The sequence below is a fragment of the Pholcus phalangioides genome, unplaced genomic scaffold (assembly GCF_987345545.1).
Source record: "Pholcus phalangioides strain wild (caught in Gottingen) unplaced genomic scaffold, Ppha-v1.0 ptg000008l_1, whole genome shotgun sequence".
Taxonomy (NCBI): Eukaryota; Metazoa; Arthropoda; class Arachnida; order Araneae; family Pholcidae; genus Pholcus; species Pholcus phalangioides.
In genome coordinates, this window is record NW_028301601.1 from 8,303,067 (window position 1) to 8,328,239 (window position 25,173).

The window sequence follows — 25,173 nt, forward strand, 5'->3', positions numbered from 1 at the left end:
TTGCTTCTTCGAAGAGCCTAACAAAAAATCACCTGGTCTTGGTTGTCTAAAGACAGCCCTGTTCATGCTGGATTGATTTTTTTTTTGTCAATAAAAAAATCAATCCAGCATGAACACAATCTTATGAAGTATATTTTTTTCTTTATTTTGTAGGGGAGGGGGAAATGTCAAACTTGAAATTATTTTTTTGAAAAACTTTTTTCCCCTTATTTCACAGACTGCTTGTGTACCATGTTTCCCACCTGGATACAACATCGTGGATGAGTTTGTTAGAATGCATCATGAATGTTTAGCTAAGCATGTAAGATGCATTTTTCTATTAAAATTCAATTTTTTTGTAATTTTTAGTTTAAAATTTGTTTTATTATCAGAATATTTTTTTTCCTGCTAATAAATAATAATCCTTTTTTATCAAGTGCATTACAGCATTCAACATACAGTACAAGGTATACAACTCATAGGTCTTCAAAGTTTCATATTTATATGTAATTATAATATATGGGAATAGTTTATCATGAATAAGTGTAATGTTCTAAAAAAAGTAACTTCGTAAATCTTTGTGCGAAACTCACACATTTTTTTACAGCCAATATATATTTTTTCTCTCCTTTCTTTCCTCCTTATTACAGTGGATCTTTCTATGTAATTTTCTGACTATGAATTATAATTACTTATTATACGATTTCCTGATGCTAAAAATTTTTTGATATATTTTTATTTATTTGCTGTGTTTCAGCTGGAAGATATTATTTCAAGTGGTTTAGAGGATAATGAATACATTACATTGTTGAATTGGATATTCAATTATGGGTAATTTTTTTTCTCAGTTAATTTCACTTTTTTTTCATTTTATACTTTGTGTGCAAGCAAATTCTGGTCAAAACAGTTACGGTTCATTTTAGTCCACTTTGTTGCTCAATATTGCCACATGCTGCTACAGCAATCGTAGTGAAGCTCTCATTCAACTTGTTCTTGCTCCTTTGTTGTTATCACTAATTGAGCAACAGGAAATAAATTATGCATTATAGAAACCCATCTCATCAGCAACCTTGAATTTTTTCATTGTCAGTTGAATTGTGTGCATCTAGCAAAAATACACTCCAGCCATAGAATGCTGGTTTTTAACCTATTCACCTCATACCTAAATCCCTCACCCTCATGTACAGAGAAATCAGATTTAATTTCCCTGTCAGTATGATGAGAAGCATAGTAATACTCAAAGAACCATATAAAATACATCAATAGAAATTTATTACTGAATCCTTGTATTGAAGCAGTTTTTAAATATTATGCATAAGTAGTATAAATGGTTTCGATTCTGATTATTTTGAAGGTTATTGTCAATTTTATTTCTTTTGAGTTATTTTTGTTTCCAAACAAATTTTCATTAAAAACACAACTTTTTTAGATCAAGTGTAATTTTTTTTTTTCAAACTCATCTTTCAAATAAAGGTTACTAATTGGTGTGTTTTAGTTGAAAATTTTTCATTTATTTATAATCATTATTTCAAATTTGTTTCTTTGTAGAAGTGTTGAAATGCTTGGTAACCCAGATCTCAACATTGATGTTGAAAAGTTTGGACCTTTAGTTAAGAAAGATGTGGTAGAAAAGCTCATAAGCCAGTATGTTAACAGAATTTTTTCTTTTTAGAATACTTGTATTTTTCAATAATGCATTTATTCAATGAGCTGGTTTCAGTGTTATCAAAACTTTCTCTACACATTTTTTCCTCCTAAATACTAATTTTTCTTTTGAATGACGTAAAATTGAAAATGCACCCAACCAAAATTATTTTACCTAATCTCATAGAAAGGTGTATATAGAATAGATATACAGGTATATAGAGGATAAAGATGTATATGTAAAAAGGCAATCCTGTATATGTTGTTACTTAATGCTACTACTGCTTAACCATACATACATCTTGTACAGATTCTGTTTCTTAACACAGATCAATGTATTAGAATATGTTAATAAATTATTACATATCGGAGGAAAATGACAGGGAAAATATTAGTCCTGCTTTTAACTCTGACACTTTCCCCTCTTGTACTGGGTGCTGGTGGATAGGTCAGTCCACAGGTTGCTCAGTGGACAGAATGATAACATCTATTGAGTGTCCAAACGTATATGTGAATTTAAATGTTTTATTAGCCATTTCCTGCATGCAGGTGTTATGATCGAAGTCATAACACATACTTTATGTAAATTATATTATTGTTTTAGATGGCTATATATATTGTATATAAAGTGTAGGTGCTTTTCTTTTTCTTCTCGGCTGGTGAAGGGGAATTTTCTCACGGATCGTGAGAACGGAAGTTTGATCACATGGCCCCCCTCGAACATTCCTTAGATGGACGAGGTCCACTTTCACTTGGAAAGGGGTCGGGTGGTCTGAGTTCCTGGAAACTTTGCGTGACGTAGATCTCATCCAGCACGCTGATTGGCTCAAAGTTCCGCTCCAGGAGTACTATCTTGTGAGTTTCGCTTCTCTCGGGGCGATTCTTGATGAGTATGTCGAGGTGTTAAGATGTAGTAAATTAATGCTTGAGCACGACTTTGATTTCCGTGCTTGTGGTCTGTGTGAATAGCAATGAAGTATTGAAAGGCACGCCGAAAAAATGGGTATCGTTGTAATCTAATTTTATTTATATCATATATATATATATACACTGCTGGCCACCGTAAATGCAACACCCTGAAGGAAGCATGCAAATAATATGAAATTTACAACATGCATTAGCGGAGGTGAGATATGCAAATGATTAGAATTTCAGTGCAGACGCACATCACGCGCGCCTGTGGCGCCACTTCAAAGCGCTATTTAAGGCTTGGAGATTTCGACGATTTGAAGTACGGCAATTGTGTTTTTCTTGTGGTTTTTTCAAAAAAACGATCAATTATGCCTCGTAGAAAACAGCGATCATCTTTTGATCAAGTATCCGAGTTCGACAGAGGAAGGATAGTGGCCTACCGAGATTGTGGATTATCTTTCAGGGAAATCGGTAGTCGTGTTGGACGAAACCAAACAACTGTAATGCGGATATGTGATCGTTGGATGCAGGAGGGTACGACGGACCAACGTGTTCGATTGCATCTACCTCAGTGCACCACTTCACGTGATGACAGGCGTATTGTGCGTATGGCAGTGACGGATCGCTCAGCCACATCACGAACCATAGCACAGCACATTCAGTCTGTACCGCATCATCCAGTGTCTGCACGTACCATTCAACAGCGTTTACAGCAGAGTGGTCTGTCCACAAGATGTCCATTGCTTCGTCTACCCTTCACGCAGAACCACAGACGTCTCCGCCGCCAATGGTGCAATGAAAGAAGTATGTGGACGGTACAATGGAATGAAATTGTCTTTACTGGCGAGTCACGCTTCTGTCTGCAACACCACGATGGTCGGATTCGAGTCTGGAGACACCGTGGAGAGAGGATGCTGAACAGCTGCGTTATGCACCGCCACACTGGTCCTGCACCGGGTATTATGGTATGGGGCGGTATTGGATATCACTCTCGCACTGCTCTAGTACACATTGCCGGTACTTTAAAAAGCCAGCGCTACATCTCCGAGGTGTTGGAGCCAGTTGTCCTTCCTTACCTTCAGGGCTTGCCCACAGCCATACTTCAACAGGATAATGCGCGACCACACGTGGCACGCATTGTCCAAAGGTTCTTCGTCAATCGCCAGAATGAATTGCTTCCCTGGCCAGTTCGTTCTCCGGATCTTTCGCCGATAGAAAACATGTGGTCCATGGTTGCTCAACGATTGACCCAGATTACATCCCCAGCTGCCATACCAGATCAACTTTGGCAACGCGTGGAAGCTGCTTGGTCTGCTGTACCCCAAGAACACATCCAAAGTCTCTTTGAATCAATGCCGAGGCGTGTGGCAGCGGTGATCTCCAACAATGGCGGCTACTCTGGCTACTGATTTTGGCAGGAACCACACTTCACAGAAGTCTATAAATTTAATCATTTGATGCTTGGTCAACATGTTATCTACTAAATAAATTTTGTTGCGATATCTCTTGTCTTTCTTGGTGTTGCAATTTGGGTGGCCAGCAGTGTATATATATATATATTTGTGATTATGTAACCAAGGAGTCAAGTAATTCTTTTTAATATGTTATGATCGAAGTCATAACACAGGCCTCATTAAACTGAAACGAGAAAGATCAGGGAAATCATTTTACATTAAACAGATTTTCTGTCTTTTTCAAAAGAATTTGAAAATATGCACTTAGATGAGACCATATACACATTTTACATAAAACTACCACATTTATGAAGATCAACTATATCACTTTAAATTTTTCAGCCATGATTTTGAATTAGCAGAAAAATAAAACTTTCAAACAATTTTGTCCCTTTGACTACCAATGTACATAACAGTCATTGACAGGACCTAGGCATCAGGTTACTACATAGACTAAAAAAATTCAAATCTGCACCTAAAATTGCACAGAACTTTCAGAATTTATGTCACCTTTCATTATGTCAACCTTGATTATTAACAGAGAGAGAGAGAGAGTGAGTTACCAAGTCCCAAAAAAGTCGAAAAATAAGATTTCTAACTGTTTTTCTGAAAGAAAAATTGTCTCCCAAAAAATTTGGCTGGCATCTATGCTTTTTAATTTGTCAAGCTCTGGTCGTAGATAGTAATGACTAATACATTTTCTGAACACGTATATCTAGCCTTATATCTGTAGCAAGTTAGCTCCAGACTCACTTTATTTCATTAACCATGTGCAGTTGAAGTCACAAATAGGAGATGGCTACAATAATGTGACTTGACTGACTGTGTATAAATATTTTAGCTATTTTTAATTTACTTAAAATTACTTAACATTTTAGAAAATAGTGTGAGCAGTCCTAGACAAATCTATTGCTTTGCATACCAGGGTATAAGAAATTTTAACTGGGCTTGTGTTTTTCTAGCTACATGCTTCACCTGGGCATGTATAAAAGTAATTAACACTTTTATTTTTCTTCAACAATGATGCATATTCTTATGCACATGCTTGAAATTCTACAGAATTAAGTAGTCAGTCATGATGATGTTCGTAATCTGTGTATGGTGATCTATTTTGATGGCTAATATTTTGAGGCCCTGTACACCTATGAGCCTCAAATCCTGCAACGTACATTCATATGGAGAGAACCAGGGACTCGCTACCTACCCTCCAATGTCCGCGAAATCGACCATTATGGCAGAGGAGGTCTGGACAGACATCATGTTGGATGGCCGCACACCTCTCCATGTCTTTGAAAGAGGCACTGTGACTGGTGTGAGGTATAGGGATGAGGTCTTGGAACCCTATGTTCGTCTTTTCAGGGGTGCAGTTGGCCCTGAGTTCATTTTAATGGACGATAATGCGAGGCCACATAGAGCTCTTCTGCTCGACGATTTTTCTAGAGAGTGAGGATATTCGCCGGATGGATTGACCAGCCAGATCTCCAGACCTTAACCCTATAGAGCATGTCTGGGACGCTCTGGGGAGGGCAATTGCAACTTGCAACCCCCTTCCAGGAACCATCCAGGGAATGAAAACAGTGTTGCTGAACGAGTGGGACCAATTGCCACAGGAAATGATAAACTACCTTATTTCAAGTATGAAATCATGCTGCGAGACCTGTATATCTGTAAGAGGAGACCATACCCCCTATTAACCCATTTTTTTGTTTATTCTGCAACCGCTGTTTCATACCTTCTGACTCCAACGAGTGTTATGCACGATCATGCATGTGTATTACAATTATTGAATAGTTATTTGTTTTGTATTCTATCAATGTATGTACATATCAAATTTCATTAAAATCGGTACAGTAGTTCTAGAGATAATCAACCAAGTCCGTAAATTCTCTTAATTTCTTACACCAGTGTACAATATCATTATTTTGTGCCCCTTGTAACACATGGACCCTCATGATAATTAAATATAGCTATAATTTTATGTGAAGGTGTGGTCGATATATTTCTATTCAGGTGAGGGGGTGAAAAAGTTCCTCAAAAAAATCACTTATCCAGGGACCTATGATGCTCTTAAGATGGACCTGGATGAACATCAACTTGATGACTTCTTTTCCAATGCCAACAGGGCAGAAAATTATATTAGATAGTTCAGCTGATTTTAGATTTCTAATTGATGACCACATTGCTTTTGAATTTTTGTATTCCTTTTAAAATTTCAATTTGATTTTTTTTATATGTGAATAAATTATTATTATTTTTATTTTTTTAAGAAAGTGAATCCAGTAATAAAATTTAATAATGTGTTTCGGGCATGTAAAATATCAATTCGGGTATTTTTTATTTTGAGTCACATGCATAGATTTGTACAGCTTTTGATGGGAGGACTATGAATAAAATTTTTTTAACAGTTTAATACTTGTTGCAAAACTATTTTGAACTTTTGTCAATATTTTTTTTAGGTATCTCAGTAATATGAAACTAAATTTCAGAGATTGGATGAAAAATTCCTTGGAATCAGATGTTAAGGTAATGAGCCAGTCTGTGAATATTTTTAATTTTAGCATTTGGTGAGTGTTAAATTTATCATCAATGTGTCTTTCATTGTTAGTGTTTTCAATTATATTGTAACTTTGTTAGGATTGGCATAGAGATGTTGAACCAGAACAAGATGGCAATGGGATCTTTCATACATCTCTACCTGTTATAATATTCAACATGTTGGACCAGAATGTGAGTTTGCTTACACATATTTTCCTTATGCGTCTAACATGAAATAACTTTTTCACATATATTTCATTCGTTATACTTAATGAAAGTTTATTTATGAGTAATTAAAATTTTAAGATTTTTGCAGATAATTTTATATTTAAGTTTTACTCCAACTTATTTTAATCAAATAATATTAAAATCAATAAATTGTTGTTTGTGTGTGTTTTTGGAAGTTTTGAAACTGACTTTCCCAAATAACCCACTCATAATAGATAAGAAATCAAAATCTGTTTTTCAAATGTGTGTGTTTTATTAATGTTATAAATATATCTGGGAACATTTTTTGTAAGTCATTGGTTCTGGTTGTAAGCCATCCATACAGAAGTACATGGAACTGAGATATCAATTTGTTTCAGAAAGTTAAAATCATGGAAACCTCATATCTCAGATTAATTTTTTTTTTAATGTTTCCTTGCATAATCTTGCATACTGAAAAATCATTCCAAAAAAAAAGGGTTTCCTGGCATGATTTTAGAAAATTTCTAACCTTTCCTCCAGTCAGAGGTAGTTAGTTTTCATTTTTTAAATCTCTCTGAGTCTATTCAATATTCTTATTCGATTTGTAATTAAATTGTCAGTACTGCTTCATGTGGCTGTTTTGCTAGTCTTCTGAATACAATTTGATCTTCACAGTGTGTCTGGAAATATTATTCTTGAGAAGAATGAAGTGACGACTTCTCTGTTATGACAGGAATTTACAGTGTCGGCTAAAACCTATAACAGTTGTTTGAAACATACTTTTTAAAAATGATCTGCATAGTTTCAGGAATAGTGTTCAATTTTCTAGGTAATCATTGTCAAGCTCTGTTGTAACGACATCAGAGATTTTGTGAAATTTTGTCATTATAACCAGGTGTGGTTACAATTCAGGTTGATGTTTTCGAGATCTTTCAAGTATGAAAAATATAATCAGATGCAATGAAATGCTATACATACAGTTGAAATTTCATTGCAATTAGGGATGATCATAATTTACCAAGAAAAATGTGTGAAATCGAGAAGATAAAAACAGGAAATCTCCAATTTTCTTGCCCATTGCCAGTGAAATTTGCTCATTATTGTTTATGAACAGCCTTGGCCATAGGCATAAGCATGATTTTCTCAAAAGGGGGAGGGAGTTAAATTTTGTTTTCTTCTAAAGGAAGAGGGGGGGGGGTTTGTTTTTCTTGTAAAATAACACTCATTCATTGAATGAATGAATGTAAAATAACGCTATAATTCTCCTTTTGCATACACCTATGGCCCTGGCACTGATAAAGTGCTACATCGGGTCGACAGTGAATGAAAATGTATTCACGAGGGGAAAAAAAATTAACATTGCACATTATTTTCTGGAATATTTGTATCTATGCATAGTCAAATGACAATACAATTTCTAAATTATGCGAATTATTTTTATCCCCGATTTTAGTAGAGATTATAAATTGAAAAAACAAAAAATTGGGCAGTTTTATTTTAAAAAGTCTGAAAGAGAAAAATTAAAAAGAAAATATGAGAAGAAATCCGTTGCAGGTCATATTCATGAGCAAGTCAAAGGACGAACATATAGATGGGAATAAATATTTTTTTAATCATTAAGTATCAATAGAATAACTGGCAAATATTCCCTGAATGTAATCAGCTCTAATTTTTGGAATTTCTTATAAAAATGAAAAACGAAGGCGACAAAAAATGTGTCATTGTATCTGAGGTTGTTGCTCTTTCAGAAACAAAGCAAGGCTCATTAACATCATTGTCTATGCCACTGTTTCTGAAAGTGTGCTTCGCGGCTCCTAGGGGCGTCATCAACTTTTGTCAGGGACATCCTGGCGAGCTGGAGATTTGTGTGCCTATTTATGCTTTGAAGTGGATTTTTTCTAAGTGACAATATCTACTATAAACTACTCTAGAGAGTCACAGATGAACTTTGAACTAGGCAAGGGAGCCGTGGGTGACAAAAGTTTGAGAATCACTGGTCTATGCGAATTGGCCACGGCTGCTAATTATGGCAGTCTCAGGCTATTTAGTGTATATCTGAAAGTAATTAGATGAGCAGAAATGTATGATATAATTTGGTTTTTCATACGGTTCATACCTGTTAATTGAGTACAGTGAAACCTTGATGTAAAAATATTCTGCAGACCATGAAGGAGCCAATCTCCCCCATTAAAAAGTCTTGCTGCAGGTAGCAACAGGCCTACAACGGTGAAATATTGAAATATTAAACTTCACCCATAGTTCAAAAAATATGTGGTAGATGACAGAACTATAACAAGCATTACACAGAAACAAGCTTCACGTTAGGTTCACAACACGGACACACACATTCCAATATTTACCAATTCGTTATAAGTTCCGCAGAGGAATATAGACGAGGTACATGTGTGGTTTAGTAGACCATGAAGATATATCTTTCTAGAGGGATTATTATTATATATTGAGAGGCAGCAGTTTAACATTAGAGTGTAGACATTTCTAAACAACACGTGAAAAAGTATCATTGTAGAGAGATTTATTATTATATGGAGTACTGTTGTATAGCGCGGTTTCAATGTATTTGCTCATTAGTTGATGCATTTTTGTCTTTCATATATAACTCTAGACACTCATAGATTGAGAATCAATGGGTTTTTTCTATCATCACTTTATTCACTCACTAGAATTTATCTCATTTGGATACTTTCAAACCCTCTTTTTTTTCATATATGGCAGTCGCACACACTCTAATATTATTTAATCTACTCTAGTATTATTTAATAGCATGAAAACATACACTACGAGATATATGCTAGTTTTCATGAAAAAAAAAGAAAAATTATAGTAAATGAATTGATTACATTTGGTAATTTTTTTTTTTTTTTGAATTTCTGTAGTTTCAAGTTGCCAGTACAGTCAGCCAAGACCTTGTGAATCAAATGATTGTTTTGAGTACTGAACAAGTTTATGCATTCACATCTTCTTATGATGGTATGTTTATGTTTAAGCATTATGATACATTTTTTTTCTTACATTCTACCATATTTCTTGGTCTATCAGTCACAGCATTTATACTTTTTTAAAAGTATAATTTTGGAGGCTTGCTGCTCTTGCATTAACTTTGGAATGGAAAAACGCCATTGTTAAGAACTTGACTATGTAAAAATACAAATACAATGCCACGACAGGCAAAATGCCCAACGAGGTGGCTGAGAAAAAGATGCCCATAACAATGCCCACTACTATGGTAGTCATATGCCATTCGATTATCAAATAATTAATAGCGACTATTATGTGTTCAAATAATTGATTTTAACTGTTCAGAATTTTCTACAGACATTTAGCAAAGATTTTCTTATAAAATACATGAAAATGTTTATTAATGTTTATAGAGATTTACCAGAACCAATAATTTGAAGTTGATTCAGAACCCATACGTAGGGTTACTAGATTCAAAAACTGAGTAAATTAGGACACCTCAGTGCTCCGTTCAGAATTGCATTAAATTGTAGGTCCCAGTCTAATTAGCCCTTGTGTGCAGAAAATGACTGTGGTGTGACAAAAATGATCAAATGAGTGCACACTCTTAGTTATATCAATTTTGCCAATTTTTACAATATTCTACTATAGTGACAAAAAAATAATTCTTATGTATATAAGAACTTTACACTGCTTCAATTATTTTTCTGAATAGGAGAGGTAACACTACCCTCCCGAAAGGGTGTTTTAACGGCATGATACTGCCCCCCCCCCCCACACCTGGCCAAAAATGCCTGCTACCCAATTTACATTCTCACTGTGAAAAATTTGACCAGATCTCTTTTTTTTATGTGGCCCTCTTTGCACTAGAGGCTCCCAGGCCGTGCTTGGGTAAGCATAGGCCCACCCATATGGAGGCAATGCCCAAGATTACGCTGCCATCCCTCCCTACTTCAGTATGTGACTTTAGTTGTTGGTGAGTAAAAATGGATGCTGCAGTTTTCTTCTTCCAGAGCAATTTTTCGTAATGTCTTTTTCATATCGTCTTGGTGCAAGCTAGATCTTGGTTAGAATAGCATCTGCCCTGTGTGAAGCAATTTGGGTTCTTAAATTCTGGGAATTTCGATGGTGAGTGGGTCGAAGTATGGGAACATGTGTTGGAAAAATCACATACACACAAACACTCATATGAATGAAGAGGTATATGTTTCAGAAAGAAAAAAAAATAATAATCCTGGAAACCTGAAAAAGAGGACAAACATTTTTAAACGTAGGAGGGTGCTTGAAAATCAAGCATCCTCCTGATTGGAACTCAGAACTGTTGATAGTTTGTTGAAATCGGAAGCTCTCTAGAATGGAAATTTCAATTTCGAGAAATTTTCAGAGGAGAATTTAATGTACAGCACTTGAAGTTTTTTACCATTGCCATTTCCTATAATAGAGGGGAAGCTTATGTATAACTGTGATTGTTCATTTAAATTTTATTAGTTCTTGTGAATGGGAAGTATGTGTAAATGTGGGGTGTTTCAATGAAAACTTTTTTCTGACTATTTTTTAAGTGCAGCTTATAGATTTTTGGGTTATGAGGTTGCGTGATTTGGATAAAATGATGGATTCAGGATAATTGATTAATTTCTTAAAATAATTATTTATTTACAACACGAAACATAAGACGAAATAAAAAATCTACGGAGCGACATGTTAAGCTCTTGATGGTTTGATCGCTTCTCTTGCGATTTCCCGCGCGACAATCCAATGGCGTCGGCTTTACAAGTGCCGCCATCTGTGAGATAAAATACAAATCGAATCTCACCACATGAGTTTCCACCCAGTGAAGGAACATGGTGAGAGAACGATAAATGAGATACAAAATGAAAATGTGATACAAAATGTACAATTAAATGCAGAAAATTCAATAAGCTGTACAAAATATATATTGGATGCATAATATAAATGAGATGCATGAAATACAAGATGCAAAAAAATATTATGATGCACAATTCGAAACAAAATTAATTTCGGTTATCAGCCTAGGACTGAATTTGACTTTTCTGCCAGACCTAGTGACATATGGTTGTACTGGCACACTGTCATTTTTCTTTTCTTCGAGCTTGTTTTTGTCAAGTTCCACACAGACATCGTTAAAGATAAATGCGGGTTTCACTCTGTCAAGTGAAACACAGGTCTTTCTCCCATTTACATTTAAAGTGATATTTTTTTCATTACGAGAAATCACTTCATGGGGTCCAGTATATGGTTGTGTCAAAGGTGGTGTGATCTTGTCAATTCGAAGAAACACATGTGAGCAAGTTTGCAGTTGAGGATGCACATAAATTTTGGATTGACCATGAGCTGATGTTTTGCATGGTTTGATGCTATTCATACGCTCTCTGAGCTGTTGTACATATGTGTATGTTGATGAGAGCTGACAGGGTGTATCCGTGCAGAGATCTGCAGGTAATCTCAAAGATGTACCAAAAACTAACTCGGCACTAGAGGCTTTGATATCCGGCTTGACGGCTGCCCTGAGACCAAGTAAGATGGCTGGCAATGTGACGGTCCACTTTGGATTCTCATGTGCCTTCAATGAGCTTTTTAAGACACAGTGGAACCGTTCGACCATGCCATTGGCCTGTGGATGGTAAGCAGTGGTACGAATCCTGCTAGTGCCAAGCAGGTTGATCAGTTCTCTGAAGAGTGATGATTCGAACTGCCGTCCTTGATCGGTTGTTATGGTTGATGGACATCCATAACGGCAAATCCAACCATCGAACAAGGCACGACAAACTGTGTCTGCTGTGATGTCTGCTACAGGTATGACTTCCGGCCATCTGGTGTAGCGATCAATTACTGTTAAGCAGTATGTCTTTCCTTCTGAAGGAGGCAGAGGTCCAACCAGATCGATATGAATATGAGAAAATCTTGCATCGGGTGTTGCAAAGGTGTTTTGGTATGCTTATGAACCTTTGAGCGTTGGCACTCATTGCAACACTTTACCCAATCTTTGATGTTCCTTCTCATGTTAGGCCAAACGTATCTTGCAGATATTAGCTGAGTAGATGATGTTACACCTGCATGAGCAAGATTGTGGAAATGATGAAAAATAGTCTTGCGGAAGCTCGCTGGAACAAATGGTCTTGGTGAGCCTGTAGACACATCACACACCAGTTCTGTTGCGGTAAATGGACTTGGCATTGACTTGAAAGTCAGTGAATTAGAGTTGTCTTGCTGTAACTGTTTTAATTCAGGATCCTCTCGTTGAGCAGTTGCAAAAAGGTCAAAATCCAGGAATGGTGATTTGGAAATCGAGTTGATTTCTATTCTTGAAAGAGCGTCAGCTACCACATTATCTGCACCTTTAGTATGACGAACATCAGTGCTGAATTGCGAGATGAAGTCGAGGTGTCGCCATTGACGTGGGCTGCATTTATCAGGATTTTGCTTGAAGGCGAAGACGAGAGGTTTCTGATCGGTGAAAATTATGAACTCACGGCCGTCTAGCATGTGCCGGAATCTTTTGACAGCAGTGTACATTGCTAACAGTTCTCGGTCGTAAGTGGAGAACTTCTGTTGACTCTTTGTCAGTTTCATGGACAGGAATGCAATGGGTTCCCATCCTTTTCCATTTGATTGCATTAGCGAACCACCGACTGCTAAATCACTGGCGTCAACCCAAAGACTTAGCTTGGCACCAGGAATTGGATGGTGAAGTAATGTTGCACCCGCTAAAGCTTGCTTCGCATCGATGAATGCTTGCTCGGCTGGATCAGTCCACTGAAGGATATCAGCTGGCTTGGTTTGAGTAGCTCTTTTGGATTTCTTTTTGTTTTTTATTCCCTCCAAAAACTTGTGTAGAGGTGTTAAGATGTGTGCAGCTCTGGGCACAAAACGACGATAAAAGTTGAAGAGACCAAGAAAACGTCGTAATTGAGTGATGGTGTTTGGCTTAGGAAAGTTCAGGATGCAATCAACACGATCTGTTAAAGGCTCGATGCCAGATCCAGAAACTTGGTAACCCAAAAATTCAATTGATGAAACACCAAATACACATTTAGAGGGCTTGATGCTGAGGCCATATATTTGCAGACGTTCGAATAACAACCTTAGATGTTCGATGTGCTCTTCTGGTGATTTCGAGGCTACCAGTATGTCATCAACAAAGGCATATACAAATGGAAGTCCACGAATGACCTCGTCAATAAACCTTTGGAATGTGGCTGCAGCGTTGCAAAGGCCAAATTGCATTCGAGTGCTCTCGAACAACCCAAACGGTGTGATAATAGCACTTTTATGGACATCTTCCGGATGTATAGGAATCTGATGATAGGCCCTAATGAGATCTATATGGGAAAAGATTTTACTACCATGCAATTCAGATGTAAAGTCCAGAACATTTGGAACACTGTACCGGTCTTTCACAGTCTGTGCATTTAAAGCTCGGTAATCACCAACTGGACGCCATTCATCACTGTCCTTTTTCGGGACCAAGTGCAGAGGTGATGCATAGCAGCTGTTAGATGGTCGTAAATGGCCGAGGTCAAGCATCTGCTGAAATTCTTGCTTCACGATTTTCAATCGATCAGGAGCTAGACGTCTTGGTTTGGCATGCACAGGTGGACCAACAGTCTCAATATGATGCACGACAGAGTGTTTCACAGGTTGTCCTGGTTGTGGTGGTTTGATGATGTCAGGAGACTTGCTGAGAAGGCTGTGGTAAATGGTGTCACCTTCGATGAGTTTGATTGAGTGAACTTCTGCAATGTGAAGATCACAGTCTGTATTGAGTTTTGTTGTCCTATCCAGCAAACATCGTCGTCGGAGATCCGGAACAAGATCAAAGTTGAACAGAAAGTCTGCCCCAATGATGGGTGTGGAAACATTAGCCAGTAGGAAAGTCCAAGTGAAATTACGACGGAGATTGAAATCTAATGTCACCCTCTTTTGACCATAAACACTAATGGATGAAGCATTAGCAGCAGAGAGCTTCATAGTGGCGTCGCAGCGTCGTTGTGATGGTGATGCTGGAAGGATAAAAACATCGGATCCAGTGTCAATCAGGAATCGAATTTTGGAATTTCTGTCCATGGTAAAAAGGCGACGAGATGCCTGTGGCAAGGAGCATGTCGCGATTACTCCTCGCCCGCCCCGTTTTTTTGAAACTTGCACGGCGACACGCACTTTTTGGCGTTGTTGCCGAATTTCTTGTGATACCAGCAGTTTTCCGATCGTGGATGCGGACTGCGCGCACGTGAGGTACGTTGGCGAGAGTTGCTGCGCGAACGCAGGATGTTTTTCAACTCGCGGCGTAACTGAGCCACTTCGTCCCGAAGTTGCGCGACGGAATCCGGCTGTTGCGGTTTCTCAACTGCGTCAACATGCTGAGGGTTCACTTCATGAATTTTGTCGGCGAGTTGAGCAGCTTTCTCGAGAACGAGTGGAGTGACAGCAGCGAGAATGGACTGAGTTGATGCCGGTAGGTGTTGGAGAAAAAGCTCCATCAGCAATTCGTCGGAGACAGAATGCGATTCCGCTCGTCGTCGCAATTCGCGGAGAATGTCGGATGGTTTCCGATCTCCCAATGACCCGCATGTTAAGAGCTTTCGAAGTTGAGTGGACGACGACTCGCTCGACCGTTTAATCAGTTCCGATTTCAGCCTTTCATACGGATCCGTGGCCGGCGGATTAATGAGAATGTCTCTGACAAGAGCCGCACTTTCCGGAGGCAGATTCGCGACAACATAGTTGTACTTTGTGACAGATTCGGTTATCGGTTTCGGAACAGCGAGAGCGAAAGTGCTTTCACACATGATAAACCACAGCGCTGGATCATGGTGGTTAAAAAGTGGTACCTGAACGGCACTTACTTCCATGATGAAAATCCAGGAAAAGTGATGTCAAGTTCCGGAAAGCGAAAGTTCACTCACGGGAAACGCCAGTAGATTGCCTCGTGCTGCAGTGAAGAAACTGGAACTTGTTTGAAGTCCGCGGTCACCATACTTTGGGTTATGAGGTTGCGTGATTTGGATAAAATGATGGATTCAGGATAATTGATTAATTTCTTAAAATAATTATTTATTTACAACACGAAACATAAGACGAAATAAAAAATCTACGGAGCGACATGTTAAGCTCTTGATGGTTTGATCGCTTCTCTTGCGATTTCCCGCGCGACAATCCAATGGCGTCGGCTTTACAAGTGCCGCCATCTGTGAGATAAAATACAAATCGAATCTCACCACAGATTTCAGCAGCTTATTTGTGTGTACATTCAGTTTTATCATAGAGTTATCTTCTTACTTTCAAACCGAAAACAACTTCGGTCTATTGCTGTCTAGGGGCAATTTACTACCTAGTGAGTTGTGCCAGAATTGTAAGTGTGGGTACCTAACAGTCTGAGTGTGTATCTAGCGTTGTGTCAGATTTTTCAGCGTTGTCATCTATATTTCAGAAGTGAAGTGTAATGACTGAATATTTGTACTGTTTGCAGGCCTGTTGCTCTCTGTGGCAAGACTTTTTAACGGGGAGATCAGCTCGCATTTGCACCTCAAAGTTGGGAACCACAGTGCTATGGCGTCAATAGCCATCGCTATCAGATGAAGCGGGAGAGTTCCAATTTCCAGCCCAATATAATATAATAATGAGAGAAAGGGAGACTTAAGCCATTTAAATGTACAAAACATGCTCTTTCGCCTCCATCAACACTCCTTAATTTTATGGCCACTTACTTAAAGGGCCCCTTCAAAGTTTGCGTAATAGCCGCTCCGTATTCTTCTTTTCTCTCTCTCTCTCCCCTATATACTGAAGACCATTGTATTGCCACCTGCAGGCAATTGACTTTCTTGCTTCCTCTCTACTTTTCTTTTCCTTCTTTTTTTGTACAAACACCCCCCCCCCCCCCACAGAAACGTCGTCCTCCCATATGCTTCGAAAGATCGTAGGGGGTGAACCTTGCCCAATGATGTCAATAGTAATACTAATTTGTACCTACGTAATCCTCATCACCCAATGGAAAGATCTTTCTTTGAAGCCGGACTACTAATTAGAAATAGGGGGTTGGTACCCCTCAAAACTTTACTTTTTGGAATCTTTGAAAAATTAAATTAGATTGATTAGTGCAAGCTGAAATCATGTTGAGAAAAGATGAAGTTAGATTTTTTGTTTTTACACATTACAATCGATTAGCATCAGGAGCGGTGATCATCCGTGATGAAAGGGATGGAGAAAAGGTAGGGAAGAAATTCTTACCACATTTTTAGTAAATTATAGACGTTTAGTTAAAACCTAAATTAGGAGGAATTAACAGGGGGCAGATGGCCAAATTAGGCATAAAGAGTGATTAAAAGAGAGTTATTCCAACATCAAGTTGAAATTATTATAATTGAACATATAGTATTCTGTCTATGTATTATGCAGAATTTGATATCGTAGAAATGGTTTTTTTAATTGACTTTTTATTTGTGTAAATATAACTCGTTCTTTTCATATGATCATTTGATTAAATATTAAATGCTATTGAAATTTAACTGATTCTTTCTTTTCATGAGTCATCGTTTTATTCTAAATGTATATTGGACCACTAGGAGCCTGGGTTAATCTAGATAATTACATATATATATATTCTTCCAGTGGTTCGATATAACAACAGAAAATCAACTTCAGACGACCACCATTGTTGTAGAGTCAGCACACTAATGTGATACACTATAGTATAATGGATTGCATAAAAACCATTTTTATCCAGTTTCGTTTACCATTTCTTGCAGATGCAATACTGGACTTCAAAAAAGAATATTTTGATGATCGAAACTCATTGAGATTTTTCACTTATTATATGGTAAGTTTATTGTTTTATGTTCATCTCTTGCTGTTGCGTTAAATCGATATAATAGTATATTAAAATTTGATAATACCCACACATTCATTGAACATATTTTAACCCTTGAATCGCTCTCATCGCTAATGAGCTTGATAGGCTGCTCCAATTGCATATGGATGGATGAACTTCAGGTATTCAAAAGAAAGAGAATTTTTTCTTTGGATAGCAGAAAAGCACCATTTGTACAGTTTAATTTAAGGGCTAAAATAAACATTTTGATATTCCTAATAAAACTCGCATCATGTGCATTTTGCTCTGTTGTGAGAACATTATTTAATCTTTTAATTTGTCGTTTTCCCCCATTTTAATTGAAGCGTGAGCCTTTGCGTTTTTTTTTTAAATGCCATTATGTATTAATACTCTATTTCATTTCTTAAAGATAGCTGTGTGCAATAACTGCCTACAATTCATAGAACTGACTACTGAGCTGAGCTCTCGATATTCCAGAGGTGCTGCACTGAGAGTTGAGAAAGTATTTGATCAAACATTGGATGCCTTTGAAAAATTGAGAGTCATGGTGTATGTATTGCCATTTCAAGTTCTCTCTTTCTGTCAAAGTTGGGCTAAAATCTGTTATCTGTCTGTAAAATGATTTGAGTAGAACATAAATTGTCTAGTTTGTGTTTTTTTTTCATCGTTTCTATTTGTTCTTTCTTTCTGTGAGTAATAGTTATCGATATTATTTGACTGTAATCGTTATCCGGTACATACATTAGAATGCTTATTCACCTTCATTTTTTTTTTGTTTCTCAGGCTGAAGATATTGAAAGAAGAATTATTTATTGATCTGAATAGTCATATCAGTGACTTGCTTACCAGAAAATGGTGAATACTAATTTTTCGTCATTCTTTTTTGTTGTGTTGTTCAGGGACACAAGGGTAGGACTGAAAAAGTCGTAGAAAATTCTAGACCCAAAAATTTTTTTACCCGAAGAGAAAGGTCCAAAATAACGCTTCTTTTGGCTTTTTAAATTCATAGTGACCCTCTTTCATGTTGGCAGATATGCTGTTAGAAATCCCAAACATTTTATGCTGCTCTCAGCCTGTAATTTAGTAACTACACAAAGAAAGCCAATACCAATTTTTTAGTCGCCATGGCAATCTCGTGCCAGGGATTTGTCCATCCCAGGTTAGAATTTTTGATAGTGGCAGCTTTTTTTTTATCCTGATGAGAACTAAAACCAACATACTTCTTATACAAACTATTTGTTAGATGTTTAGAGTTCAAAATTAGCTTGCTCTATCTCTTCTTCACATGCAGCTGCTCATTGAAATGAATACACTATTTTCCCACATTAGTCGGAATGCCAGCAATAACCATATTTTCAGGCATACCGAGAAATTTAAGTCACAGATTTCATAAAATTCTAGACTCTATTAATTAATCAAATTGCTCAATTTGAACCCAGTTTTTCTTTGCATTTTGGATTTGTTTTGCTTCATGAATTGCTTTTTGGTAGTTGTAGCTTTATTTTTGCTTTTGCTACCACAAAACTTGATTTATTATAAATGATACTAAGTATATTCATTCATGTAGATTGAATTAAATGGAAATGTGAGTGGATAGTAAAGCATTTTTGTATTCCTTGATCATGTGTGTAGGATCAAAATGAGCAGAGTGAAAAATCGCAGAATTGCATTGTAAAATATAATTTTATTCAGAAGCAACAGCATATTTCTTCAATCTTTAACATACAGAAAAACGTGTACAATACAGTATCAGTATTCCCTATTACGTTGATGTTACTTAAGTTGGAGTAATAAGTAAATGTTCAGTTTTTATTATCATTATAGAATTCTCATCTACAGCATATTTGCTTCAATAAAAAGCTTTTCTTTTGCACTTATTTGCTTATCATATGCCATAACTACTTCTGGCAAAACGCTTCTAAACAATCAATTTTTGTCATACAATGCATGGTTGTGCAAATTTTATTGACAGGTTAAACAGTGCTGCCATTCAATGCATAAAGTGCTGGATTTGCAACTTACTGTCATTTGTATCTTGCAGAAGGGATAGAAAAGCAGTTATGCATTTCATGAATGGTGCTGCTCACGGGAACACTCTGGAAGACCAAAGACTATACTGGGAGTGTTTTCCGACAAGACATGCTAGATTAAAAAAATAATTAAGCGATTGCTCCAGTGTCTCTGTGAAACAAACTTCTTGTAGCATCGTCATACCCATGCACACAAGGCATCCTGCATGCCACTGACAAATGAACTTGTTTCACACAGACACTGGTGTAATTTCTCAAAGGTTTTTCAATCTGGCAAAGTGGTGCATATGAAGACAGATTCACATTAGAACAGGGAATCCTATAAACATCCGCTGATGAGAAAGGGTTTTTAGGGTCTTTAGCCAATAGAAGAAGGGCACCTATTGTTCAAGCTGATTTTTAGATCTAGGATTATAATGTATAATATTAATCATGCATATCAGAAACATTGAGGCAAAATAGTGAGAAATCAAAATATAAGTTTCTGTTTTATGATATAATTCAGAATTTTTTTTTTTATTACACAGTAAATTTATCTCACTGTATTATGCATATATTATCTCACTGAATCTCCATATTTTTTTTGTATCTTTATATTTTTGCATTTTATCCTTAATTTCTACGAGTTTTTCATTTCATAGGCTTTTGAGTGATAGTGCCATCATAGACACCATTTCTTGCACGATTGATGATTATTGCCAGGATTACAAGCATCTGCGGCAGAAGAATTTTGAGATGCTCTTGAATGATATCCAAAGAGAAATAGCAAAATCTTATTTGCTTGCTCTTCTACAAAGGTTAGTTCAAACAGTTAAAATTATCATTATTAATTTTGTTCTTGGTTTAAATGAAAAAAATAAGTCTATAAATGATGTCGGGTGGGGGTGCATCTCTTTTCCGTGAGGTTGCGGAACATTTCCTAGACACTTGATATTGGAGGGGTTTCCAATTAATGCACGAAACGATGGAACTCAATGAAGAAGACTTTATTTTGAAGCACACTCAAAACCAGGATAGAGTCCACACTCTCTTCTCTTTTAAGATAGATTTTCCTCTCACTTTCTTTTAACAACGTATAAACAAACAAAACACATTATGTGATATAAGGCCACAGAGAGTTAGTAAAAACGTCCATACTGGAAAAATAGATTCGTTACAAGTCTACTTATCTTTGATTTCTTAGTCATACTGATGTGCATCAATCATGATTGCCATTCAAAAGAATTGTCATTTTTAAATGAAATGAAATCAGTCTGTTCTTTAATATGAATGTTTTACTCCCACTTATTATTTAACCATGGGATGGGCTTATGTTGAAATATCATATGCTGGTGAAAATATCTATATTTTCAACAAATATTTTCACCATAGGTGTAGCCTATATTATAGGTTGACTATATAATTCTCTAGAAATGTGAAAATTGTTTTTGAAATCAGATCCGGCTTAAGGATGGTGTAAGGGGTGCTGTGCATTCGGACAGCAGATTATAAGGAGCAGCATCTTGGGCTTTCATTGGACACCAAAAATTTAAAAAAAAATTCCAACTGTAAAAATTCATGTGATGTCACACTTTTGAGTCATGTTGACAACACAGTTGATCAAATTTGAAAGTCAAGGACTTGGACGGCAATACTAGAAATAAAGATGCATTCTATCACAAGGGGCAAGCAAGTGTAGTGGGCATTTTGGTGCTCTCAAACAGTAGTTTTTCCAGAAAAACCAAATAAATGCAAAGGAAATAATTAGTCTACTCACTTGCCCGGTTCCTGAATCCTTTTTTTTTTATTGAAACCGAGCACAACTCAGGTCTATCGCCATGAGCAATTTACTACCTAGTAAGTTGTGCCGGAAGTGTAAGTGTGTGTACCTAATAGTCTGAGTGCGTATCTAGTGTTGTGTATGATTTTTCAGTGCTGCCATCTATATCTCAGAAGTGAAGTGAGTGATGTGTAGTGATTGAATATTTGTACTGTTTGTAGGACTGTTGCTCTGTGTGGCGAGACTTTTTAACGGGGAGATCGGCTCGCATTTGCGCCTCAAAGTTGGGAACCACAGAAAACTAACTTTAGCCAACCACCACTGTGGCGACGGTGAGGCTCGAACCCAGGTCCCCGCGATGCGAGTCCGTCACTATGGCCACTCGACCACCACAGCGGCTCCTGAATCCTTGTGTGGAAAGGCCTTTGAAATAAACTTCTTAATAAAAATTGTCTCATTATACATGATCTTTACAGGATATGTGTAAGTAATGATGGCCTCTGAATAAGTGCTGTTTTGTGGATTATCTGGTATAATCAAGAATGGTAAAATAGTGAGGAATAAAAGACAACTCTGCTTTGAAAATTCAGCATTTTCTTTAAAAGCAAGACTGTTCATGCACATTTTCTCAGTGAAGAATGGTGTGCTGATTTCTTCTAAAAACACAATAGGTTCATCCCAGTGTCTTGTAGGATATAGCTCTGTCAGCCTCCTGCCAGGGTCATTTTTAGGGAGGGACACATCGCAGCCAGTGGGTGAGCTCAAACCACCCATTATAAATGTATGAATTTCTGAGTCGATCAGAAATTTTATTTGAAAAATTGTGACAAGTTACTTTTCAAACATGGATCATTTTAACTGCTGCTTCCCCCCTTCAATTTAGGAAAATGACATGCAAAGCATATGATGAGAGAAAACGCATGACAGAAAAGATGTGCGACGAAGGAAAAAAGCTGCAGAACTTGTTCCAGCGACTTTCGGTTTTTCATGTCAAAGTATACCATTCAAGTGTTTCTTGAGATTAGAATAAATTATAGAAATTCATTATAATATTTTGATAGATACATATTCTGAATACTCTGGTTTCACAGTTGCAATAGTATTATAAAAATAGATGCTTCATCTCTTTCAGACCCTATATATATATATCTGTGTGTGTAAGTTGCTGTTTCTTACTTAAGATATTATTTTTTTAACTTCAGGGAGTTCAGCCCCGACTTCTAAAAGATTATGTGTTTGTGTTATCATTGAAAAGTCAAGGCTGAACTACCTGAGGTCAAAAAGAATATTTACAGCAAGAAGGAATTAACCCCTCCTGTTTGTCAGTACTGAGTCTGAAAGGGTTATGGGGATGCTTTTTTTTTTCTCTTGCTTTTTGATTCTTCCATAAACAGATGCACCATACAGGATGTAAAATTACCATTTATGTGATAAATAGGTTCTGTATGTCATGGGAAGAAGCATATGAAATCACTTTCTTTTACCGTTTTTGATCAGCGCAAAAGATTGGCTGCAAATTTGCAGGAGCCAGTCTTTGTTTTGTTCTTAATTTACAGTTGAAATACAATTTTTTTTCTTCCTCTGCCTCTTATAGATTTATGATACTGTTTTTCACATTTGATTTGTCACTGTCATAAATGCCAAAAAAATATATAAATTCTATAGAAATTTGTTTAAAACCTAACAATGTGTGTTACCTAACAGTGTTATTTTTATTTCAGCACATCAAAGAAAGAGACATTTTGGATATTTATGGGCTGCAACAAACTTGGGAAGGAAAAGTTAGTTCTCTGCCAAGAATCAAATCCTGGATTGCAAGAGAATCAGGGTATGAATCTCGGCAGAGACAACAAACCTTTCTTTCCAATGTCCATCTCAGCATTAATATCAAGAAAGTCTATTTTTTAATGTGCTTAAATTCTACTTGCTGGGAAAGTCTCTTTCTTGTGTGGTTTTTATTTCGGTGAAGTTTAATAAAAGCAAATGCATGTATATGTATATATATAGTGAAACTTTCTCTTAATTACCACCCCTCAGATGTGGTCATCCCTTCTTTTATGGCCAAATACACTGCTGGCCACCCAAATTGCAACACCAAGAAAGACAAGAGATATCGCAACAATATTTATTTTGTAGATAACATGTTGACCAAGCATCAAATGATTAAATTTATAGACTTCTGTGAAGTGTGGTTCCTGCCAAAATCAGTAGCCAGAGTAGCCGCCATTGTTGGAGATCACCGCTGCCACGCGCCTCGGCATTGATTCATAAGACTTTGGATGTGTTCTTGGGGTACAGCAGACCAAGCAGCTTCCACGCGTTGCCAAAGTTGATCTGGTGTGGCAGCTGGGGATGTAATCTGGGTCAATCATTGAGCAACCATGGACCACATGTTTTCTATCGGCGAAAGATCCGGAGAACGAGCTGGCCAGGGAAGCAATTCATTCTGGCGATTGACGAAGACCCTTTGGACAATGCGTGCCACGTGTGGTCGCGTATTATCCTGTTGAAATATGGCTGTGGGCAAGCCCTGAAGGTAAGGAAGGACAACTGGCTCCAACACCTCGGAGATGTAGCGCTGGCTTTTTAAAGTACCGGCAATGTGTACTAGAGGAGTGCGAGAGTGATATCCAATACCGCCCCATACCATTATACCCGGTGCAGGACCAGTGTGGCGGTGCATAACGCAGCTGTTCAGCATCCTCTCTCCACGGTGTCTCCAGACTCGAATCCGACCATCGTGGTGTTGCAGAAAGAAGCGTGACTCGTCAAAGACAATTTCATTCCATTGTGCCGTCCACATCCTTCTTTCATCGCACCATTGGCAGCGGAGACGTCTGTGGTTCTGCGTCAAGGGTAGACAAAGCAATGGACGTCTTGCGGACAGACCACTCTGCTGTAAACGCTGTTGAATGGTACGTGCAGACACTGGATGATGCGGTACAGACTGAATGTGCTGTGCTATGGTTCGTGATGTGGCTGAGCGATCCGTCACTGCCATACGCACAATACGCCTGTCATCACGTGAAGTGGTGCACTGAGGTAGATGCGATCGAACACGTCGGTCCGTCGTACCCTCCTGCATCCAAAGATCACATATCCGCATTACAGTTGTTTGGTTTCGTCCAACACGACTACCGATTTCCCTGAAAGATAATCCACAATCTTGGTAGGCCACTATCCTTCCTCTGTCGAACTCGGATACTTGATCAAAAGATGATCGCTGTTTTCTACGAGGCATAATTGATCGTTGTTTTGAAAAAACCACAAGAAAAACACAATTGCCGTACTTCAAATCGTCGAAATCTCCAAGCCTTAAATAGCGCTTTGAAGTGGCGCCACAGGCGCGCGTGATGTGCGTCTGCGCTGAAATTCTAATCATTTGCATATCTCACCTCCGCTAATGCATGTTGTAAATTTCATATTATTTGCATGCTTCCTTCAGGGTGTTGCATTTACGGTGGCCAGCAGTGTAATAATTTTCCCCTTGTATAATAACAGTATGCATTTCAAACCCCTGATTAACGGTCACCCCTCTTTTTCGGACGAAATATTTTGTCCTGGGCGGTGGGGGCTGCAATGGGCTATAGCCCATGGCAGCAAGTTTGGAGGTACGGCAAATTTGAGAAATGAGTTGTTAAGAAAAATTATTAAAATGTGGGAAAAGGATGGAATTTTTTTCCTACGCATGTTTTTTTTTTTACCATAAATCTGTCTCTGACTATAGAGAGCAAAGGATCAGGTTAGTGAGAGATGGAAAAGAAAGTCACCTAGAGAGCATGTTGTCAGGTCAGTGAGTAATCTAGAGAGTTTGTAAGAATAAGAATGACCAGAAGAGTATGCAAGCAT

General features: G+C 37.5%; 1 protein-coding gene across 1 annotated transcript in view; it reads left to right on the forward strand.

The window, feature by feature from the left end:
* Sec6 (Exocyst complex component Sec6) overlaps positions 1-25,173 on the forward strand; it is a 40,049-nt gene that overhangs the window by 8,510 nt on the left and 6,366 nt on the right. The window contains exons 9-19 of the mRNA XM_089234104.1: positions 218-301; positions 737-810; positions 1,528-1,623; positions 6,446-6,512; positions 6,624-6,716; positions 9,608-9,701; positions 17,453-17,523; positions 17,945-18,084; positions 18,319-18,390; positions 20,207-20,362; positions 22,208-22,319. Of these exons, the coding sequence (XP_089090230.1) occupies positions 218-301; positions 737-810; positions 1,528-1,623; positions 6,446-6,512; positions 6,624-6,716; positions 9,608-9,701; positions 17,453-17,523; positions 17,945-18,084; positions 18,319-18,390; positions 20,207-20,362; positions 22,208-22,319 (1,059 nt within the window). The remainder of the gene's footprint in view (positions 1-217; positions 302-736; positions 811-1,527; positions 1,624-6,445; positions 6,513-6,623; positions 6,717-9,607; positions 9,702-17,452; positions 17,524-17,944; positions 18,085-18,318; positions 18,391-20,206; positions 20,363-22,207; positions 22,320-25,173) is intronic.